Source organism: Drosophila melanogaster, chromosome X, assembly GCF_000001215.4.
Source record: "Drosophila melanogaster chromosome X".
In the NCBI taxonomy this organism is placed as follows: domain Eukaryota; kingdom Metazoa; phylum Arthropoda; class Insecta; order Diptera; family Drosophilidae; genus Drosophila; species Drosophila melanogaster.
In genome coordinates, this window is record NC_004354.4 from 4938447 (window position 1) to 4962464 (window position 24018).

General features: G+C 43.1%; 2 protein-coding genes and 1 long non-coding RNA gene across 9 annotated transcripts in view; 1 reads left to right on the forward strand and 2 right to left on the reverse strand.

Annotated features, from left to right (window-relative positions):
* Positions 1–681: 681 nt before the first annotated feature.
* On the forward strand, positions 682–17470 carry Ptp4E (Protein tyrosine phosphatase 4E). 7 transcript variants are annotated; one of them, NM_001169198.2, is made up of 12 exons: positions 682–858; positions 1976–2401; positions 9161–9407; positions 9473–9751; positions 10544–11222; positions 11295–11743; positions 12025–12453; positions 12518–14661; positions 14719–14977; positions 15047–15175; positions 15671–16178; positions 16525–17470. In NM_001169198.2, the coding sequence occupies exons 2-11, from the start codon at positions 2201–2203 to the stop codon at positions 16156–16158; spliced, it is 5304 nt and encodes a 1767-aa protein (NP_001162669.1). In that variant the 5' UTR covers positions 682–858; positions 1976–2200; the 3' UTR covers positions 16159–16178; positions 16525–17470. The 7 variants fall into 7 exon arrangements, with proteins under 7 accessions (NP_001162669.1, NP_525076.2, NP_001284875.1 ...); NM_080337.3 differs by having other exon boundaries at positions 682–754; NM_001297946.1 differs by having other exon boundaries at positions 682–754; positions 15689–16178; positions 16525–16979.
* Positions 17471–18199: 729 nt separating this feature from the next.
* lncRNA:CR44833 (long non-coding RNA:CR44833) overlaps positions 18200–24018 on the reverse strand; it is a 107223-nt gene continuing 101404 nt past the window's right edge. The window contains exon 4 of the long non-coding RNA NR_123794.1: positions 18200–18247. This is a non-coding gene — a long non-coding RNA (long non-coding RNA:CR44833). The remainder of the gene's footprint in view (positions 18248–24018) is intronic.
* On the reverse strand, positions 21483–22682 carry CG15468 (uncharacterized protein). The gene has a single exon (NM_131972.2). The coding sequence runs from the start codon at positions 22629–22631 to the stop codon at positions 21591–21593; it is 1041 nt and encodes a 346-aa protein (NP_572200.2). The 5' UTR covers positions 22632–22682; the 3' UTR covers positions 21483–21590.

The window sequence follows — 24018 nt, forward strand, 5'->3', positions numbered from 1 at the left end:
ATAGCTACTTACTCTACGAGCTGTGAGCCTTGAGTGCCGGTGCTCATATAACTTTCTTAAGCTTGCTTGATATAATTTTCATATTGCATATCTAAAAAAAAATAAAAAAATAATTATAAAATTTTTGTAAAAAGTTCAGTAAAAACAGTTTAATTCACTTATTACCTGGTATTTCCTTCTCTGCAAATATAAACGAATTTTAGATATTTTCAAATTTGTTTGAGTTGGTGTGTTCTGTTTATTATGAAAACATGGATACATTTTTAACAAGTGCTCAAAATATTATTTTATTTACTAAATATATCAATATATAAAATAAATTGTATTTTCTATTAGAAGACTAGTAATAAAAATGACAAAGTTATAATAATACCATTGGAAATAATTACCAAATTGCAATTTTTGAAATTGCAAAGTGTGACTGCACGAATACTTGTTGAATATCAACTGCATGAATTAAATTTCGCTTTCCGAATCAACGAAACATCAAATTTGGTCAAACATGAGCAAAACATGTCATATAATATTAACAATATATTCTTTAAGAAATTTAACAATTTTAAATAAATTATGAGTGACCCTGTGTTGTGTAAAATATGTGGTATTTATTCAGTATTTTTGGGTTTTTTTTTCTGTTTTTCGGCAGCACTGCGCGGCGGTCACGCCTTTGTATTGTATTTATATTCATTCGTTAAGCGACGGTCGTCCAAAAAGGCAGAAAATGTGGAAATTCATTGATGAACAGTGGTGAAAAGTGCGTGCAGTCATTCGCTTCAATTTGTCGTGGCCGATTCCTTTTCGCAACCAATTTTTCTTATTTTTTTTCTTGTCAGTAACAAGTTGTCGGTCAATAAAAGTGTCAGTTTATTTTCTGCATAATAACGGTTACTAAAGCCTAAATTTTTTGTTTGTGACTTCTTTTTTTTTAAACAAATGCGCCGACGCGCCAGAAGTTTATATTCTGTTTTTATGTTTTCCGCTTAAAACGAAACGTGACTAGTTTGTTTTAAATTGGTGTGCAACGAAAACAAGAAGAAGCGGATGAAGAGGGTGGAGAGGAGAGGAAGCAGAAGAAAAAGAGCAACAGTCAAGTGAATTAGTTTTTTTTTCGTCCATGCCGTCGCTGCCAACGTCGACGCCGTTGCGCCGCCGCATTTAGTCATTGCATCAGTGTGTCCGAGTGTGTGTGTGGCAGAGAGAGCGAGTGGGAGAGCAAGGGTGGAGTAAAAGTAAATGCGTGCAATTAGCATTTAATGCAATCACCATTAACCGCCTACTATTGTAATTTATATTACCCTAGTACCTGTAATTTACACATACACCTACACACACACCTGCTCAGCTAGTGGTAGTGCAAATATGAAGTGCAAAAAGCGGCGGCAACAACAATTGTCTGTTAATTGCTGGATATTTCGTAATGCAGCAACAATAACAACGGTAGCAAACTGTAATGCCACAGTGAAGACTCGCTAATCGAAACTTTGTCGGGCATATTAACCAAATTCGTTATATGTTTGCATTGAATTTACATTTCATATATTAACTTCTAAATCTCGTTAGATTTACATGCTCGCGTGTTCAATAGCAGGGAGGGCCCACTGTACTTGTAGTGAAGCGCCGTTACAGCCACAAATGCGTGTGAGTGTGATTATGTATGCATGTGTGTCTGCATCAAATCACACACTTGCAGCGCTCATGCACACGCACTTGTACTTGTGCGTGGCTCACATTTCCATAGCCAGCCGCTTCCCCCTCCACGATCAGTGTTGCTCTTCACCTGCAGCTTTCGCTTCTGCTTCTTCTTCTCCCGCACGCATGTGCCGTTACAAATTCGCTTGGACATAAATCATTTTTCGTGCATTAGCCGGCGATTGTTAATGGAAATCGTATTAGAAAACAACAATTACAATGGGCCCACATCTGCCGCTCTCGCTCTCGATCGCGCTCATCATTGCTCTCCCGTTTCCCGTTACAGAGAGTGCAATACAAGTGCAATATTAATTAAGTAATAGAGGAAACGTAATATGCGTGTGCAATACAAACAAATGACCATGTAACGGCCAACAGAAATGTATATGCAATACAAACGTACATACATGTGTAAAACAATAAGCGCAAAACACCGCCCATCCCCGCTTGAAAAGTAAAACCAGCAATCTGCGAAACCTTCGACCATCATTGGGTTTTACTGTACTTGAAAATGGACTGTGCCACGCGAAAACAACAACAATTACGGGCACATCATCAGCAGCAACAAATACAAATACAAACACATGGACGAAAGCGGCAGCAATTACAAAAACAACGCCACAACCACCACCACTACTACCAAAATTCACAACAACAACAAAAACATTTCGTGTGGCTTGTTGTTGGCATTTTGACAATTTTTTTGGCTCAGGTGAGTGAGAAAAAAAAATGAAGGAAAAGAAACAACAACAAAACATAGTGATAAAGATAAAGCGACAGGTAAACCCGCAAAGTTAGTTACCTCTATGATTTGGGGGAAATTCGTTGGGAAAATTCTGAGGACTCCTAATGGATGGCGCAGGGTTGTCAAAAATATTCATATTTTAACTAATTACAATGCAGATTTCATAGATTGGCCAGCAACACAGACAATTTGCTAATTATTTTGAAATGTTTTTTTCTGTTTTTATTGATTCTTTTTTTTTCGAAAATTACAAGCCAACTATTTTCCACATTTAGTGGCAGAAAATGTCTTAACTGGGTTTTTGATTCGCTGAGTGCGTTTTAGGAACTCGTTTGGCCGGTTCTAGTTGTGATTTTGGCTGGGTGTTATGTTATTTTAATATGAACTCGCTCAACCGCTCACTAAAATTGAACTAAAATTACGATAAATCCAGATTTCATATAAAATCGAATAGTGAGATACAAATATTTAATGTGTTCAATATTTCAAACCAGGTTTACTTGTTATCTGATCAAACTTCGGTAGTCAAACTATTGATTGCATAGCTCGAAATCTTTAAAGGCAATTTAGAAGCGCAAATTAGAAGTTTAGGCCCAAGTCAATTTGAAATGACACACACAGGTGATGAATCCGGTGATTAAATTTGATTTTGTTGGGTGATTTGTGGGCTTATTCCCGTGATTATTCCTTGTTTTATTGCCTGAGTTTTTTTTTTTACCTCGTTCACAAAACTCGTTTCATTTCGTTTCGTTTTGCATTGTTGTCGCATTGTTTCAGCGCAAACGAAAGACAATAAAAACAAAATCCCAACCATCGCAACGCAACAAGTAAAAAGTTAAAAAAAAAAAAAAAATGATGAAAACACTAAAAAGCGAACGCAAGTTAAAATCAAGGTTGGTTCTGATGACGCTGTCCATCGCAACTTCCTCACTCTGAAAAAATTTCAATACGCTTATCGAGCGATTCCCCGAGATAGCCCAGCATAGTCGTAAACTGTTTCTAAGCTTGAAATAATAAAAAATAAAAAAAACTATAGAAATCAAAGCCTTAATAAATAGATGGCAAAACTTGTATCTTTGCTGCTGCAGTTTGTGTATTCTTTGTATCTCAGATGATCACAACAACAATAAAGTTGTCCCTGATTTCGCAGTTTCTTTGGCCACAATAACTTGAATGCACTGCCGTCTTAGTTTTGTTTTTTTTTTTTCTTTCCACATGCTTCATATTCATAACTCACGTGTTTCTGGCACTGTGACTTTGGCTTTCATTTTATCTGGGCATTGCCGCGATTGCGGATCGCAGGTCATTACGTGCCGGCTTATCGCCCGAACTTGGAACTTGGCCGAAAGTATTCGTATTACTAAGCGTCCCAAACATACAAATGCGAAAATGTTTATAAAAAAAATAAAAAAAAATGCCAGCGAAGAAGAGTGGCGATGACATCAGCCAGGTTTTCGGTCACTCGTTTATTTACTACGGGCCAAAAGAGAGCGGGGCGTAACCACAAAATGTGTAAATTTGACTGATTTCGATTGAAATCGTTTGAATCGAAATTCCTCATTTGATTTGTATGCTCTCTGTAATTTTGGATTTAGTTATGCTCAAATCGTTTGCACTTCTTTTGGCTTAATAAAGACAATTAATACCTATGTATATCCTATTGTTGCCTGAAGTCTGTAAACTCAATTAGAATCGTGCAGATGGAGTACAAAGTGCCGGCAATTAAGCCCCCCCTTTTTGTTTTCCAGATAATATTGGAACTGTGTCAAGTGGTTTTTGGTTTTGAAGGGGTGGGGGGTGGAGTGGGCGTGGTGATGTGTTGAGGGAAATTAAGCAAAGCACCACGAGAACAGCGAAATTAGAGTCGAAAAACTACACAATTGTATGGGCATTTCTTTGTTTACAATTGCGCTAGGATCGATGTAAAATTAACTTGCGCTCAATTAATGGAAATTGTGTTTTTTTTTTACACTTGTTCAGTTTTCCTTTCTAGCTGGATTCTCTCAAGATGCCACTGCTTCGTCCACTTTCTTGTGGGTGCTTCTTTTTATTAGGTTTTTTTTTTTTATTCTTTGTTGCCTGATTGTTGGCACCTCCACTCCGTTTGCCGTTCACCGTTCACTTTATTGTTTTGTGCCTATTGGCCATTGTTTATGTGGCAGCTGCAGAGGCAGCAGTAGAATCAATTTGGAGTGGGCCAAACAAAGATACTTACAACTAATTGGCATGCGGGTGGAGTTGGGCCAAGTGGAGCACACACCCATTGGAATGCTGGAATTTCACGTGGCTTTTGAGGAGAACAGTGAACTTTTGTAGAAGAATCTGCGAATCTGCCGCTTTCTCCCGGCAAAGACAGGAGATTGAAAATAAAATAAGACAGGAAGCGAATTTCGCATGCCCAAGTGACAACTCAAACAGAGAATCGGTGAGGAGAATAAACATAAATACATACATATACTATATATATATATATATATGCATATCCATTTATGGCTTGTTAATCTCTATTTGCACTTGACTATAGACCCCATCAATTGAAGTGTTGTTGGATCGGGAGGGGGAGTGTTGGTGGGGGGGGGTGGCAATGGAGGGGGTTGGTGGAGTTGACGGCTTCTTAAAATAGCCACATCACATGCTTGGGGTCCCACATCATTATTTATCCACTGGAGGCAGCTGAACTCTTAGCCCGTTTGGCAATCGAAAGCAGTTGCTTTTTAGAAACACACTCTATACTCTATACTCTGCACGCTATACTCTATACTCTATATTTTGGTTATGATCAAAACTCCAGCTATAGCATGTCATTTATCTCCAGTTTATTGCTATCTTTGCCCTATCCGGTTTCACTTTGCGCTGGGTTGACTGACTGACTGACTTATATAAACCTATAACAATTTGTTGCTGCATCGCTGGCGCTGGTTAAGTGCCCATTTATCAATATAATTATTGTTTTGTTAAACACTTTTCTGATTCGCGTAGTGGGACTTTACATATGTACATACATACATACATACGTGCCACATTTGCGACGCCATGACTTCTGGCTAATTTTTTGTGCTGATTGCTGATCTCCAATTATTTTCGTTCGTTAATCGCTGTACCGAATTCTCTCTTTCTCTGTGTTCTGACAAAGCAACTACTACTAATTAATTGATATTAATTGCGGGGCCAACACAAAAAACTGGGCCAACTCGACCCGAACAGAAAGGCCAAAAACAAAATAGCAAGAAATAGCAACAAATAACCAGCTAGCTGGAAGACCATAATAAGTTAAAGTTACAGGTGGATTGTGGGGGGGATGGAAGAGGGGGGTATCCACATAAAACGACAATTTGTTTATTGAACACAAAAATATGGGTACGACAAAAAGGTAAAAAATAAATGTTTAAAAAACGGAGACACAACGCACGACAAAAATTGAAGCAAAATTCGAGAGAAGCTTTTGGCTCACCTAACTGGTTTGGGTTTTTGATTTTGATTTTGATTTTGGTTTTGAATTGGATTTGTATTTTATTTTTACTTTTTTACCTTCGAGCTCTCCATCTCTCTTGCGCGCACATAAAAATAATTAGCAAACAACCTACAGCGTTTTATACTTGGGAGCAAAAGGAAAATAAATAATAAAATAAGACGAAAAATCGCACATTCACAAGAAAAACAAGCCTTAAATTCGATCTCACGCATTCCACGTTTGCGATTTCAATTTGCGTTACGTTTATTTATTTTTTATGCCGCCCGGTTTCATTTCGATTTATGCGATATTTTCGCACTGGCTTCATATTCATTCGTTCAAATAGTTTAGTGGAAAACTATTACAAGCGAGCTTAATTTATTTAAGCAATTATGAGGATTCAACAAAGAGCCACTTTGTTCCACTCAAAGTTCAATGGAATATTCCTGTGGGCGGCGAGACTAGAACACGCTGTCTATCGATATTTCATTACGCACTCTAAATTACATATAGTTTAATCCCCAACTTTCCCAAAAAAAATCTCAGTGGCTTAGCAGAAAAAAAGTGAAAGGCAGGTCCGAATAACAACATGAAACAAAATCCAACTTAAATTGTCAATCAAATTGGCTTAACCCAAATGTAAGTAAGTGTCGATTAAAGAAACGATCGTGTGTGCAAATAAATCGAAATAATCGATTGCACCAATGCAAAGACTAATCGATGTACAAAGGAAGTATTTAGTCGGTGCGGTATAATTTTATGCAAGCCAAGCCTTTATCATTTGATTTCAAATCGATAACATGTTACAAAAGATATGGACCATAGTTAATCTACAATTATCGATGGTTTGCAGTAATAAAATATTTGTTTTTCGATGAGAAACCTATGTTCAAATGCAGCACTCTACCAAGTAATTAAACTTATTATTGAATTTACATTTAAAATATAATTTTTGCTTGTTTTCTACACACCTTACATACATTAGCTAAATCGTTTCAGTTTATATGGATGACGATTAATCTTTGGCTTCCGTCCCATCACTGTCATAATCATGCCCATCATCCTAATTATGACCATTAGTATGATCATTTAGGCTTAAAGGTCATATTCATTTGCCGAATTGAAGGACAAAAAGTGGTTGGGGGGGGGGGGGGCGTGATCAGAGGTGTCGCTGATAAAAGGGGGGCCATTAATGTGAAAAATGGGCGGCTGATCGCTTTTGACTCGATTTGCCTAAAAACCACTTTAACTTCCGTTTTCACATGCAATTTGCCATTGTTATTGCTCTTTTTTTTTTTTTTTTAGTTTGCAATTGCATGTGACATGCAATAGCAGCCCCAGCCCCACTGCTGAAATCGAATTAAGAAATCATATTCAAATTGCATATGCACTTCGAGCGTAGGAAAATCTGTTTTTCCTACCATTCAGCTCTGCTGCCTTTTCAAATTTTCAATCCATTTTCCGGACTACGAATGTTTTCCAGCATGATCGGAATCTACAACTCCCTACACATTATTTTTTTTTTATACATTTTTTTTATATTTTTTTTTATTATTATCTCCTACTTTTTCGGGTAGCCCCAGAAATTCGATATCTCGTATCCGTTGCGCTGCTGACGTCAGCATTTGCCTAATGTCCGAATAACGTTGCAAACGTGATCAGCGTCATTATCATTCATATATGTGGATATGCCATACTATATATCAGCCGTCAGATGATCGGACCATCGGAAATTAACAAGTTGCGGGCAGAGACAAAAAACAATAAAAAAAAAAAAAACAAACAATAAGCAACAAATAGATCGCCAGCGGCTAATTTGATTTTTGCATTATATATTTTTTATGGCGAAACTGCACTTTATGTGGCTAATAATTGCTAATTATCAGCCACCATAGATATTAATTGCGCACTTATAGCATCTGAATTGTGGCAATCTATATAAGAACGCTCCTCGGAATAAATTTTGCATAAAGACTAACCCCACCCACTCACAAGTGGATCTAAACAATTATCCACTGAAATAGGATTGCGAAACGATACGATAACGGAATGCGTAATCCAACACTGGACATTCCCGAAGGCACCAAGAAATCGATCAGATTCGCAGTTTTTTCTAAATACTTTCGATGGGCCAGACAGGAAATGCGATCAAAGTGCTACGGTTTACGCCAAAGAAATGCCAATCCCCGAAGTATCGTAAACAGATATTTATGTATAGAATTTGCCTTTTGCATACGCATACCTAAGGGTAATCCGAACTGTACGCAAAAGGGTATAGAAATGCGAGGAGATGACGATGTGTGTGTGTGTGTGTGTGTTTTTCCTGCTGCATTTCGCTGGAAACAACAATGCACGGAACGGTGGAAAAACCCATCATCACAGTTGATGGCCACTCTGGGATTACGGAGGCCGCTCATTGATGATAACTGGATGTCGGGGCCGGGCACACATGGTGATCCATGGTGTTGTGGGTTCGTGGACTAGCTGGCTAGCCTTATGCAATGCCAATTTCAATAGGTGCACAACACACCACGAGATGATGCACTCACTCAATGGCATCGAAACGGAACCCTCGTGAATCACTTTCGTTGGCATTGTGCAAAGTGATACACTCATGATTAGGCAGATGAACTGGTAGATTCACGCTCTTATCGCTCAATACGTTTGCCAATATGCCGAGTGCGTTATCTAGCTGATTAATGCGAAATTGTACCGATGTTAGCATGTAGGTCAATTTGGAGGTTGGGCACTGGGGATGTAAGGACTGGACAGAGTGACTGAACGGCGCGATTAATATACCCTTGTGGATTTACGGGCAGACTCGTTAGCATGCCTCAATTCACTGCAGCTGTAATTGCACTCGCCCAAAAAATGTGAGTTGTGCCAATGTGAATAGGACTTGGTCTAGAACCACATTGGCTTATTCATCGGCAGTGATTTGTGATTTGTTTCATTTCAGTATTGAGATTTACGTTGACTGTGTGTCAAGCAAAAAACCTTGGTTGGGCGTAATGGTTGCGGTTAGCACTTGATTTATTTGTTCAGTTCTAATTAAAGTGTTTTTAAGATTATTTATAGACGCTATTAACCGCAACTGGAACGGTTTTTTTTTTTTTGTTACTTGGTCTTTTATGGCTTGTATTTGTATGTGATTCGCACCTAATTAATATATATATATATATATATTTATAGGAGAAGTTTGGAGTTTATGTTGACGCTTCATAGTGGTTGATAAATTGTTATTTACTCGTCGTTCTTTTTGTTTTTTTTTTTAGCACGCAAATGCCGCTGATCTAGTGATAAATGTACCAAATGCGAGCAGCAACGCCAACGCCTTCTACAGAATCGACTACAGTCCGCCCTTTGGCTTCCCGGAGCCGAACACCACGATTCCGGCCAGTGATATTGGCAAGGACATCAAGTTCTCGAGGGCTCTGCCGGGCACGGAGTACAACTTTTGGCTGTACTACACAAACTCCACGCATCGGGAGCAGCTTACGTGGACGGTGAACATAACGACAGGTGGGTCATTTAGTGCTGGATTCTATGCTAACTAACTAATGGATAATGTTTCGCTTTGGGTATAGCTCCCGATCCGCCGGCCAATCTTAGTGTGCAGCTGCGGTCCAGCAAGAGTGCGTTTATAACGTGGCGACCGCCTGGATCGGGTCGCTACTCGGGATTTCGGATCCGTGTGCTGGGCCTCACGGATCTGCCATTTGAGCGCAGCTACTCGCTGGAAGGCAACGAAACGTTGCAGTTATCGGCCAAGGAACTGACACCCGGGGGCAGCTACCAGGTTCAGGCGTACTCTGTCTACCAGGGCAAGGAATCGGTGGCCTACACAAGTCGCAACTTTACCACAAGTAAGTCGGGACAGAGGACAGGAACGCGTAGTCCGCACCGCAGGTGCAACTTCTAGTGCATCAGCAAATACGCATATCCGGTTAATCGTGTATACCTACAATAACTGCAAGCCGTAATCCGGTGATGGGCCAATGACTAACTAACATATGTTTAATTCCACTTGTCTCACCTTGATCCATAATACTGCTCTCAAGGCGCCGGGAATCTGAAAGTCTGAGCAGCAGCCCGAAGGTAACCCTCTTTACACACCCAACTAAATCCTTAATTTCCCAAGCGTTTTACTAGTTTGTTATTTCGTTAATAAACGGTTGACATGCCAGTTGATTAGTATTTCATTCGAAGCGCTTTTAAGCAGTGGCGCCCAATTCGATGTGAAAATTGTAATGATTGGATAGATCAGATAGATTAGTAGATTGTTCCTCGCCATTGGTTCAGGATTTGGGGACCACTGTGTCGGGCGTATTGCGTCTTTATTTCTCCCAATGTTTAATCGTCGAAATTCTAAATGTTTGTATTTGTTGTATTATTATTTATTTCAAATATGTACATATCCTTTGCATAGTATATCGTTCCTTTGAAATCATTTAGAGTACAATTAACAAATTTAACTTTTCATTTTACTTTTTTTTTTGTTTTTTTTTTTTTGTTTTGCCTTAAATGTATTGTAGACTAACCAAAACACACACCAATTAATTGACTCACCTTAGCTGTTAGTTTAGTTACCCATTTACCCAAGACTCATTGCATCTCGAAATCCCTCTTTGCCCGCTGCATCTTCCCTAACCGCGCAGAGCCCAACACGCCCGGGAAGTTCATTGTGTGGTTCCGGAATGAGACGACCCTCCTGGTGCTGTGGCAGCCACCGTTTCCGGCTGGAATCTATACCCACTACAGGGTATCCATAACGCCGGACGACGCCATCCAGAGTGTACTGTATGTGGAACGGGAGGGTGAACCGCCGGGACCGGCACAGGCGGCATTCAAAGGTCTCGTTCCCGGCAGAGAGTACAATATCTCGGTGCAGACGGTTTCCGAGGATGAAACGTCGTCGGTCCCAACGACAGCCAGATATTTAACCGTACCGGAGCGCGTGCTAAATGTCACCTTCGACGAGGCCTATACCACATCGAGTTCCTTTCGCGTAAGATGGGAGCCGCCGCGAACCTACAGCGAATTCGATGCCTACCAGGTGATGCTCTCCACGTCGCGTAGGATATTTAATGTGCCACGCGCAGCGAATGGCGATTCGGTGTATTTCGACTATCCGGATATTTTGGAGCCAGGTCGCACGTACGAAGTGGTGGTCAAGACAATTGCGGACAATGTGAATTCGTGGCCAGCCAGCGGAGAGGTCACTCTGCGTCCACGGCCAGTTCGCAGTCTGGGCGGATTCCTCGACGATCGCAGCAATGCTCTGCACATATCGTGGGAACCGGCGGAAACGGGACGACAGGACTCGTATCGAATTAGGTGAGTAATGCTGAAAAGATTGGTTACACTAAATACCAAAATAACAAATAACAAATACCTTACCTACGTTAGCTACCATGAGCAGACGAATGCCAGCGAGGTGCCGGCACCGTTTCCGGTTGCCGCTGAATCCCAAATCACCACGAATCTTACGGAGTACACACTGGACTCGCTGCTGGCAGGACGACGCTATCTGATCGCCGTGCAGGCCCTGTCCAAGGGTGTGGCCTCCAATGCCAGCGACATAACGCGCTACACACGTCCGGCGGCGCCACTTATTCAGGAATTGAGGAGCATCGATCAGGGTCTCATGCTCAGCTGGCGTAGTGATGTGAACTCTCGCCAGGATCGCTATGAGGTGCACTACCAGCGCAATGGAACGCGCGAGGAGCGCACAATGGCCACCAATGAGACAAGTCTGACGATACACTACCTGCACCCAGGATCCGGTTATGAGGTGAAGGTGCACGCCATTAGCCACGGAGTGCGAAGCGAACCGCACTCCTATTTCCAAGCAGTTTGTAAGTATTTTACTAACTGCAACTTTGTTGCAGTGCTAGAATTTGATTGTACTTGACAGCGTTATTGTTATATGACGCCCATTAAATATGAATTTAAGGTCTTCTATTGAGCTTTATGGCCGCTAATTAGTGGACGGTCAAACTGGTTGTGGCATAACCCTTTGATTTTGTGTTTCCCAAGTTTAATTGCCATTTAGATAGCTGTTTAGTTTACAATGTATACTTTAATGTATTTGAAAACACCACGTAACCAATTAAATATTTGCTCCATTCCACGACAGTTCCCAAACCGCCTCAGAATCTCACCCTGCAGACAGTGCATACGAATCTAGTGGTGCTTCATTGGCAGGCGCCGGAGGGCAGCGACTTTAGTGAATATGTAGTGCGATACCGCACGGATGCCTCGCCCTGGCAGCGGATATCCGGATTGCACGAGAACGAGGCGAGAATCAAGGACATGCATTATGGCGAACGGTATCTGGTGCAGGTGAACACCGTGAGCTTTGGCGTCGAGAGTCCCCATCCGCTCGAGCTGAATGTGACGATGCCACCGCAACCGGTGTCGAATGTGGTGCCATTGGTGGATTCGCGTAATCTCACCCTGGAATGGCCGAGACCCGATGGTCATGTGGATTTCTACACACTCAAGTGGTGGCCCACCGATGAGGAGGATCGTGTGGAGTTCAAGAATGTTACGCAGTTGGAGGATTGTGAGTTAATACCACCCGATGCGCACAGTTCTGCATCTAATCTGATTGCATCTAAATTTTTCAGTAAGCTCTCCCAGCGTTCGGATACCCATTGAAGATTTGTCGCCAGGTCGCCAGTATCGTTTCGAGGTTCAAGCCAGTTCCAATGGCATTCGTTCGGGGACTACCCATCTGTCCACCCGCACCATGCCACTGATTCAATCCGATGTGTTCATCGCCAATGCGGGGCACGAACAGGGTCAGGATGAGACCATTACCCTTAGTTACACACCCACGCCGGCGGACAGTACTCGCTTCGATATCTATCGCTTTTCGATGGGCGATCCGACGATCAAGGACAAGGAAAAACTGGCCAACGATACGGAACGCAAGCTGAGCTTTTCGGGACTGACGCCTGGCAAGCTGTATAACGTGACCGTGTGGACAGTGAGTGGCGGAGTGGCCAGTTTGCCGGTTCAACGGCTATATCGCCTGCATCCGCTGCCCATTAGTGATTTGAAGGCCATCCAGGTGGCTGCTCGTGAGATAACGCTGCATTGGACAGCACCTGCTGGCGAATATACTGATTTTGAACTGCAGTACCTAAGTGCAGACGAGGAGGCACCACAACTGCTTCAGAATGTGACCAAGAATACAGAGATTACGCTGCAGGGCTTGCGTCCGTATCACAATTACACATTCACCGTGGTGGTGCGATCGGGCTCCATCCAGGGCACAGATTTCGCCGATGTTTCCGTCAGCACCCTGATGCGCAGCAGTGCTCCCATCTCGGCCAGTTACCAAACGCTGACCGCTCCGCCGGGAAAAGTCGATTACTTCCAGCCCAGTGATGTGCAGCCTGGTGAGGTTACCTTCGAGTGGAGTCTGGAACCCGCCGAACAGCATGGACCCATCGATTACTTCCGCATTACATGCCAAAATGCTGACGATGCAGCGGATGTATCAAGCTACGAATTCCCGGTGAATGCTACCCAGGGAAAGATTGATGGTTTGGTACCCGGCAATCATTACATATTCCGAATACAAGCCAAGTCGGCTTTGGGCTACGGTGCCGAACGGGAGCACATCCAAACAATGCCCATACTAGCACCTCCGGTTCCGGAGCCAAGTGTAACACCACTGGAAGTGAGCAGGACCAGTAGCACCATCGAGATTAGTTTCCGTCAGGGTTACTTCTCCAACGCTCATGGCATGGTAAGATCCTATACGATAATCATAGCCGAGGATGTGGGCAAAAATGCCTCCGGACTGGAGATGCCCAGCTGGCAGGATGTGCAGGCATATACCGTGTGGCTGCCTTATCAAGCCATAGAGCCATACAATCCATTCCTGACCAGCAATGGCAGCAGAAAGAGCAGCCTGGAGGCAGAGCATTTTACGATAGGAACGGCGAACTGCGATAAACATCAGGCGGGCTACTGCAATGGTCCGCTGCGGGCTGGAACCACCTATAGGATTAAGATTCGTGCCTTTACGGACGAGGACAAGTTCACGGACACGGTGTACAGTTCACCGATAACCACCGAACGCAGTGATACCGTCATAGTGGCGGCTACCGTTTCGGCTGTGTTACTGGTGGCAATGGTGCTTGTGGTGGTGTACTGTCAGCACCGCTGCCAACTGATTCGTCGCGCCTCCAAGTTGGCACGCATGCAGGACGAGCTGGCCGCCCTGCCCGAGGGCTATATCACGCCCAACCGACCTGTTCATGTGAAAGACTTCTCCGAGCACTACAGGATCATGTCGGCCGATTCGGACTTTCGTTTCAGCGAGGAGTTCGAAGAGCTGAAGCATGTGGGCCGCGATCAGGCCTGCAGCTTTGCCAATCTGCCCTGCAATCGGCCCAAGAACCGATTTACCAATATCCTGCCCTACGACCATTCCCGTTTTAAGCTCCAGCCAGTGGACGACGACGATGGTTCGGATTATATTAATGCGAACTACATGCCGGGACACAATTCGCCGCGCGAGTTTATCGTCACCCAGGGACCGTTGCACTCGACGCGCGAGGAATTCTGGCGGATGTGCTGGGAGAGCAACTCCAGGGCGATTGTCATGCTGACGCGCTGCTTTGAGAAGGGTCGCGAGAAATGCGATCAGTACTGGCCCGTGGATCGGGTGGCCATGTTCTACGGGGACATCAAGGTGCAGTTGATTATCGACACGCACTACCACGACTGGAGCATATCAGAGTTTATGGTCTCAAGGGTGAGTTATTTACCATTGCTTTGCGTGTCCATTTTTTTCATCCCATTTGTTTTGCAGAACTGCGAATCGCGTATAATGCGTCACTTTCACTTCACCACATGGCCGGACTTTGGGGTTCCAGAGCCGCCGCAGTCGCTGGTTCGCTTTGTGCGCGCCTTCCGCGATGTCATCGGCACAGATATGCGTCCCATCATCGTCCATTGCAGCGCTGGAGTGGGCAGATCGGGCACGTTTATAGCCCTGGATCGCATCCTGCAGCACATTCACAAGTCAGACTACGTGGACATTTTTGGCATCGTGTTTGCCATGCGAAAGGGTGCGATATTAATGATATTTTCTTCTTTTCACCTTGACAATTGTCCATAATGATTTTGGATGATTTCAGAGCGCGTTTTTATGGTGCAGACGGAACAGCAGTATGTGTGCATCCATCAGTGTCTGCTGGCGGTGCTGGAGGGCAAGGAGCACCTGCTGGCCGATTCGCTCGAGCTGCACGCCAACGATGGCTACGAAGGTGAGTTGGAGGATTTGTTCTTCTTTGGCCAGACTCAGATTCTGTTCTATTCTCCCTCATTTTATCTGATTTTTCTCTATTTTCACTCACTTTGCGGATCAAGTTTTATAAATATTACTTGCTGATTGATTAACTTAATCTGTATCTAGTTGAACACACAATCTGGATAACGGGCTATAATAATTTGTAATTTGGTGGTGCTTCATATTTTTTTTTATTTAATATTGAGTTTCTGTGGCTGCGGTTGACCTAGAGGTTCTACATTAATTTATCTGAGATTGTAACTAACCAAAAATGTTCAATAATTTATTTTCTTCTTTCTTTTCACAATCATTCACAAACACCCATCACACAATTAAAACACGATTGTAAATCACACAAAAAATCGCCTAACCTACACATTTTCATATGCTTCTACTCCTGCAAACGAATTGAAATTGAAAAACTCGAATCCGATCAAAAACACCGCAAAAAAAAAAAAAACCCACAAAAAAGTGACTAAAATTTACTTAGAGCGCCAGCCACAAACGAAAATGGGAACCTTGCCCATACGAGCTTCTCTGGCCATGGCCGAGAAACTGGACGCGGATTTAATGACCAACAAGGATGAGGATGAGGATCAGGAGCAGCAGCAGCAGCAGCAGCTGCAGCTGGCCACGGAAGTTAAGCCAAAGGGTAGCAATGACGATGAAGAAGACGAAGAAGACGATGACGACGACGACGATGACCAGCAGCCGTTGAACAATGAAACGACGGCCACCTTGTCATCGGCCAGCTGCAGCAGCAGCACCCATGACGTGCATGTGGTTCTCCAGGAGGCGATAGAAAAACCCAAGCAAGAGCAGGAACGAATCTGCGCCGGCACACAGTCCCATGCAGATACCGAATCTGACAACACAGACTCAGATGACGATGATGAGGATGGGGATGGGAAGGTGGCCAAGGATGGGGCTGTCGCCGATGAGGATGGCTGGTGGTATTGATAGAAAAGTCAACTTTTTAGGTTTGTACCCACAAATAACAAACAACACAAAACAACACAGACCCAAAACTGTATGTTCCATATCCAAAATTACTGCTTTAACTCGCTTTTGCCCCCGACTAAAAATCAAAAAACAAAAAGAAAAACCGCAAAATTCTAACCGCACTGGAAAGTGAACTAACTAACATTGACACATCAACACGGTTATGGGTTGAAAGACAAAAACAAAACAAAACATTAGATATTGCATCGAAAAGACAAATTTAAAACCCCCACTGGCCTGTTTTAGTCCATGTTGTATGTTCTCGCATCCCGAACATCGTTGGTGTCACAGCGCGATTTCTAAACTATCCTTGCACTTTTCCAGATGACGAAGGCATAGCTGAGACGGGAATCTGAGGATGCTTGCTGCGGGAACATCTACATATGATATATAGTACCTATAGTTATTTTTTTTTTTTTTACATATACTATACGTAAAATCTGCCTGTGATGTGCTGGATGTGATTTGTCTACGAAGTGGCACTCGGAGTTGCTGTCAAATGAGTTGAGTTTGTTGCCCATATTCTGCGGAGGATCGTCGGCAGATTCATCCGTGGGATAATGGATGCGCTTTTTGGCCTGTGCCATGTGTGCGAGTACGCCGTACCGCCTGTTTGCCATAGAGCTAAGCTAGCTAGCCCGCTTATTTAATGTAATGCCGCCAAACTCTAGACCAAACCAACAAGAGCGTAAACTTAAGCTTCAGGTTTAACAATCTGCTACCTATTTTTGTATCTGTACCTACCTGTATCCCTGTACCTACTGTATAACTACCTAAACAAAAAAAAAAAAAAAAACTATTTACATATTACCCTTTGCTCTGTCGTGTTGTGTATAGATTTGTACATTTGTTACCACTTAGTGTGCGCGTCGATCGATATTATGACCATACTATGTTTACCATTACCACTATGACTATTACTCTAAACGATTGTGTATTATTTTATTATATAGTTTATATAGCCTAGTTACGTTTTATCGATAGACTTTAGACCACGATTAGTCAGCGAAATGTTGGCTCTAACTGCATGCAGCTTTCCATTTGCCCTTTCCGTTGGCCATCAAGTCTCGAAATAACCAAGCGATTCCATCGGATCTGTCCGAAGCAGCATTAGTACCGTACCGTACCGTACAGTACAGTACAGTACAGTACACTGCAGTTAAAGTTATTAGCATTTATTTTACTATATTTTATTTTATGATATTGTATTGTATTGTATTGTATTTTTTTTAGATGTGCATCTACACAAGATCAATAAATTTATATTGAGAACATGAACAAGTTGCGTTTTATTGACATGGGCGGGTTGTTGTTGTTTTTGGTTTTTTCTTTCAGCGGGGCGACAACCTGGCGAATGGCGAGATTTTTGATTTTCGGCTACCAGGCGAACAGAATCGATCAGCAGGTGAAGAACGCTAGGGATGGGCGATTCAAATAAGTGCCCGGAGCTTTCGTGACTATCGTGCAAAGCTCGTGACACGACCGGCGAAACAGCGAGATTGGCCATCTCTAGGCGTTGATGTTTAAATTAATCGACGGACACCTTCTAGTGTTTCTGTTTGCCTGGTATTTAGTGTCGGCAAAACTGGCAGTTTTGGCCGAAAAAATTGGTTGCGACGTTCAAATGTGAAGCAAATTGGTGTTTTTTTCATTTCAAGTACCAGGCGAACAGAAATGGCAGCAGGTGGATCAGCGATCAGTTTCGTTGGTCACCTAACGGTTGTTTTCCAAAAGGCTGACGTCAATAAATGCTGCAGCCCAAAAGTATGCTATGCTTTTCTGTGAGTTAAACAGTAGCTTTTTGGAGAGCTTAAGAAGTGTACCGAAACTGTTGCATACTTTTAGGCCAAGTCAAAGCTCTTCAAATAAAAACTAATTATTTTGTTTTAATAAATTCCAAGTGGTTTATTAATAGATTTCTATATACCTATGGTACATTTAATATAATATATTTTTATATAATAATTATTTATTAATATAATAACATGTGAAATTAAGTATAGATCAATTAAATTTAAATTTCAACTAGCCAACGGGGATGCAGCACCTGAAAAATGAAAAATACAGAACGTATTAGTTGAAGTTCTATAAATTAAAATGCAAATTATAAATTAACTATGTTATAATAAAATTCTACAATGCTACTCAATGATTATGGATAGACACTGATGCTTGATCTTAAGAGATCTGCGTTTTAAGCGCAAAAACGAGCTTTCTCCTTAACCAGATGGATAGTAAATAAATAAAATACTTTTTTAATTGTGATCCGATTTCGATGGGATTTTGAAATTTCCCAGCACCATTACAAGTGCAATGGAAACAGGAGACAGACAGCCGGGCATTTGAGCCATCTTAATGGGCTGAGCAGGCCAAATACAGCGAAAATCATTGGAGCAATTATAAGGCATCTAAATGTTGGTCCAATGACGAAGAGAAGTAGCAGTTGCAACATGCTGCCTGCTGCTTTTGATCCGAATGCAACAAGTTCCAGGAAGAGGAAGGCGAGGATCGGAATAGCTAGATCATCTTGATCACTATATGTACATATGGATGTACATATGGATGTATGCTTGTCGGTGATCGTGTTTGTCAGTGCGAGTCGTCGGCATTCGTTTTAAACAAATAAAGCCCGCGACTAATTGCATTTGCACTTGTTGTGCGATATTTCTTTGCTGGAAATTACACACGGCCACAGTGGATGGAATACGAAAGAGTTGCGAGTTGCGATCTGCGTTCTCTTTGGTTAAAGATGGGTATACTGAGCACAGTTTAAGACACGTCATTTGTCATTTATCTTTCGTGGCCTTTTAGCGTTTGGCTTAATTGACTTCTTCTTTGCCATCGTTGTGTAGCTGCAGCGAAATACAAAAACAAGCCGATGGACAAGCAAAGAAAGCACAAGGAAAAATGTTTGCCATTTTTACATAATACAATACGATGTGTTATGCATTTTTTAGAAAACTTCAGGCGTAAAACGAAAGTAAAGCCGTTAAAAATTTGAAATACTTCTATTGGAATAAAAGCAATTCAAGGTCAAGAAATAAATATAAATCATGTCAATATATTTTTTATGCGGTTTCTTTCCATTGCTTGTAAATACATTTTTCTCTCGGTGCAGCCACTTTGGCCATAGCCTAAGCTAAAAGTCTTAGTCGGAGTTTTGGTCTCATCATCATCTCTTCTCCTTGCCTTATGGTCAATACCAATTGACCGTAGTGCGGAACATTTAGCTTCATTACGTCGGGCCATGTTTGCAGCCTTGGCCATCATCGCACTGCAGAACCGTTTTAATTAGATGTAACCATAATAAATCATTGGAGAGCCAAAATCAAATTCAGCCAGGAATGCAGACGCATCGAAAGGGAATTTCCAGGTTGCCAACTTGGGTTACTCATGTAGGTACTAGGAAACACAGTGAAGCTTCGCCTGCACAACCTAAATGGAAATGCGACGCAATACATTTAGCAATTTAAAAATGTTCGATTGCAAAATACAGCATACCCAAAATATACAATTGCAAGTGAGTGAGCATGCCACTTAAGCATGCCACTCTTTGAAGTTCATCGAGCTGACTACAACTATGTAGGAGCTAATCCAACTTTGGGACCATTGTCCGTATTCCGTCTTCATAACTCTTTTAGTTCCCATGCCAAAGAGTGATGTTCTATTGACATGCAAGTTGGCAGTTTTGGCCGGGCCATAAATTTCTGGCTGGCAAATGAGATTTTGCTGCCCACCCTCAACGCCTGGCGGCCTTTGGAGCAATGGTTCCGCGTTGCGTTGCCAGCGTTCAATTCAATGGATTATTGTCTACCCTTGGTGGCTGTCAGCTCGGCTCGGCTCTACGGGTTCGTTGCTAGCTAAAGAGCTCGATCTATTAGAGCTCTTTCCGAGCTGGACTTAACCCACATTGTGGCCATTAAAAAGCCATTCCCCATTTTGCGAGGATGGCCATTTGACAACGCCCGGTGCGAAATGCAAAATGCAAATTGCACTGGCAATTGCCACACGCTTCATTCCGCCCCCTCATTTCCCAATTCCGTACCCTTCCTTATTCAGCTCTCGAATGCCCCAATCCTTGCCAGCTCAGACATCACCCACTGCATTTGCCACATCTTAGATAAGTGCATTGTGCATTGCATGCAATTTGGTTGCATGTATTGCCGGGCACAGCCGCAACAGCAGCAACATGCAACAGCCAGACCCAGCAACTTTGCCGCGCTCTTGGTCTTGAACTTGTGAATTTGCTAGACAACAAGCCAGGAGAAGCAGCCACCACTGACAGCACCAACAGCTCCAACAGCAGCAACAGCAGCAACAACTGCCAGCAGCAATCAGCGGCAAGTGAATGAGCTTAAATTGTTCCAGCCACGGTGGGCCCAAAACTTCATTTGCTCGAGTAAAAATCATCATCACTATATATGTTAGTAAATCTAGTACTATTATATAGTTGTATGCATATCACTTTCATCAGTATATGGAATATATTTCTTATCCTGTTTGTCTTGTAGTAGTGCCCACTGTTCAATAGCTGCAGGGTAGTTGATTTTCGGTCGGTTTTGGTGGTGGCCATGATGATGGCTTCGCTTGCTGATTCTGCAAACCATCAGCCCATCGCCCCAACGCCCCCTCATCCCGGCCACTTCCCTCAGCCACTGGATGGCATGTTGCTGCCTCAACGCCCTCAGTACGCTATTATATAGTGGGTATTTATGTTTGTATGGTATGTGTATATGTTGCCGTTGTTGCTGCTGTCTGGTCGTCTGTGGAGCATCAAGGCACTGGGGCAGCGAGGCATCAAGTTCGCAATGGGCGACATGAGATGGCTAACACACACACACACACACACGCGTGTATCTGTATACAACAGCGAAAAGATAGAGCGAGTAGCAACCGCAGTTACTTTTGGCTACGACTGCATAGACAAGCCTCAATTAAGTTGCAATTGCAGTTGTTGCTGCTGTTGTTGCTGCTGCTGCGACTGCTGCTGCTGCTGCTGCTGCTTTGTTGCTGCCGGGGAAGCGTTGGCGGCATCGGAATTCCACTCTGGAGCTGCCCACGCGCGCGCTGCTCGGCTGCCTGTTTTGCTGATAAAGTCCGAAATGATGTACTACCCATGTGCTGGTGGCTCATTTTGTTTTTCTTTTCTTCATTCTTCATACTTCGTCTCTTTCGCTTTCCCATTTTCCACTCCGCCAGCCTGCTGCCTCCCACTAGCACTATTTTTTTCTTTTTTTTTTTATCCCAGCACAGGAGCGCACTTTTGCCCGCGTATTCGGTTTGCATTTTACATTTTTGTATTTATTTTTCTTTGCTCTTATTATAACTTAATGATTTTCCTATTTTATTTCCTAATGATAATGTGCTTTCTCTATGTGCCCTTGAAATTGTTATTTTGGATTATTGCTCCTTGGAACGGTGAACGTTTCGGTGGCATCAGTTAGCTCGGTTAGCTCAGTGTTGCCAGTTCCATCGGCGATTAGATTGGATTGACGCGGCGTGGTCGAGAATACGACTCCGAATCGTTGAGCCTTCATCTTGATCTGGTCCAGTCGCCCATCGATTTCGGAGAAAATTTCCTCGCTTAAAACCTTCAACTCGGCGATCTCGTAGCGAAAGTCGTTGATATGTCGAGCGATCAGGGCATGTCGTAGATATCGACGGCTATAGCGAAAGCCACTGGACATATTCGTTTTGGTCACGAGCAGGGCCATCTTTTTGGTAAGCTTGACGGCGGCCAAGGAGCGATGTCTCTGCTGGCAGTTGCTTAGATCGTTGGCGCACTCCTCAGTCCAGGCCAAGTGGACGCGGTTCTGTCCCCGAATATCGGCAATTCGTCGCTCTAGACACGTCCACGTTTCGCCCAAACTGCGCAACATATTCCGGAGGGCATCGTAGCGGCACAGGAGTTCGGTTAGTTGGCACTGAATGTGATGCTGGGCACGTTGAATGCACCGTATCTCCGATTGCTTCGCATTCAGGCCACTGCAGGAGATCGGATCCTCTGGCATTACCGATGGTTGGCTAATATCCTCCAATTGCTGATTCCTGCGGAGTTGACTACGCAATATATCGATTCTTTTCAATATCTCGTCCAGACCCTGAATGGTAATCAGGGTTTTTGTCTCCTCATCGGTGGTTATGCCCTCCTCGCCCATTCCGCATGGCAGTATTTCCATCTCCTCCTCCTGTGAGTCGGTTTCCTCATCATCTGGTACTCGATCCAAGGAAGGGCCTAACCTCTGATAGCCTGGCGAAATCATCTGCTCTCCTCCCAACTGACATTTGGTGGTCGTTCGCGCTATGATATCGATGTCCGCCAGATTCGCCTTGTGACAGTCGCCCAGATCGCGCAGCAGATGAAAATCCTCGTCGAGCGGATAATCCCTTGGTTCGCCATCATTGGTAGGTATCATCTTCACCTTATCCATTTTGTTTTTATTAATTTTTTTTTTTAACAAAGTGTAGATTTAAGTCTGGGTGTGTGTGCAATATGTGAGCGTTAAGGTAAAAAAAGCATAGCCCACTTAAATTGGGTTTTTCAAACTCTTAGTGATTCCTTAGTGATTTTAAAAACCACTCCAAACCGCTCCTGTCTTTTTGGCCCGGCGCTGATAAGAAAATTTATGGCTGCTCAGTTGCTCTGGCGGCATAATTGCGCACCCACATCCAAATCCGCAGAAACATCCACTCCACTCCACATGGAGTCCGGCAGTAGAAAACGAAAGAAAAAAAAACAAAAAGAAACAACGATGAGTAGGAAAAAACAAAAGAAAAGCAGAGAGCTGTGGGCCAGAGGCTTGTGGGCTGGCTTTTGGCGTGTGGCTTCAGCGGCAATTCTTCTAGTCAGCCCTCGCCTCCTTTCTTACCACGCTAGCCACCATTACCATTGAGCCACCATCAACTGCCGGCAGTTGACTTTGTTTACCCGCAAGTTGTAATTTTCTGCGAAAACCGTCAGCCGCAGAATTGCTTTTCTCCATCTCCATCTCACAAAGCTCAGTCTTCTGTCTCTGATAAATCCCGCTTCTGTCGTCTGTCTTCCACTCAGTCACCCCTGTTCGCCGCTTTTCCTTCTGGGCTCCTATTCCATGCTGCCCCTTTTCTTCAATTGCAATTGGTGCCCCCGACCGTGGTCTTGCGGTGATCTTTCTTCTGGGCCCTGCCTTGCTAATTGCTTGCCAGAGATTCGGGCCTCTACTGCATAGGACATCAGCCCAAAAACCATTCGAGGCAGTGAACAAAATTGAAGTAGCAAATCTTCTTCAGAAATTAGAGATATGATTCAAAATTTATAGGCCAGGCTCTATATAATCTTGCATTATTATATAAACGAACAATTGCTGAGTTATTTTTGTATGTCAGAGAAATATCCGAATATTGCGTTCAGTGTTTTTTCTTTTTCCACGCAACATCAGCGATTGACAGGCTTTTAGTCAACTTTGCTATTCCATTTGGAGCCATCTCACCATCGTGGCATCTGCTGAATGCTGAATTGTCACATGTGGAATTTCGCAGGTCTCTAAGAAACGTTTAGGCATGTGAGCTGCGCGATAGGATGGATACGAAGGCCCAAGAATGGGGTCAGGTTAAACAAATATTTGATGGAGCCTGGGCAGGCATTTAAATAACATGAAATATGCACTGAACTAGCTGCACATAGCTGCAAGAAATGAGACTGAGATGAGTCCAAAATAATTCCTGCAAGAAATGCGACTGAGATGAGTCCAAAATAATTCCTGCAAGAAATGAGACTGAGATGAGTCCAAAATAATTCCCACAACTTACTAATACTAATAATGTGCTTTATTTTATTTG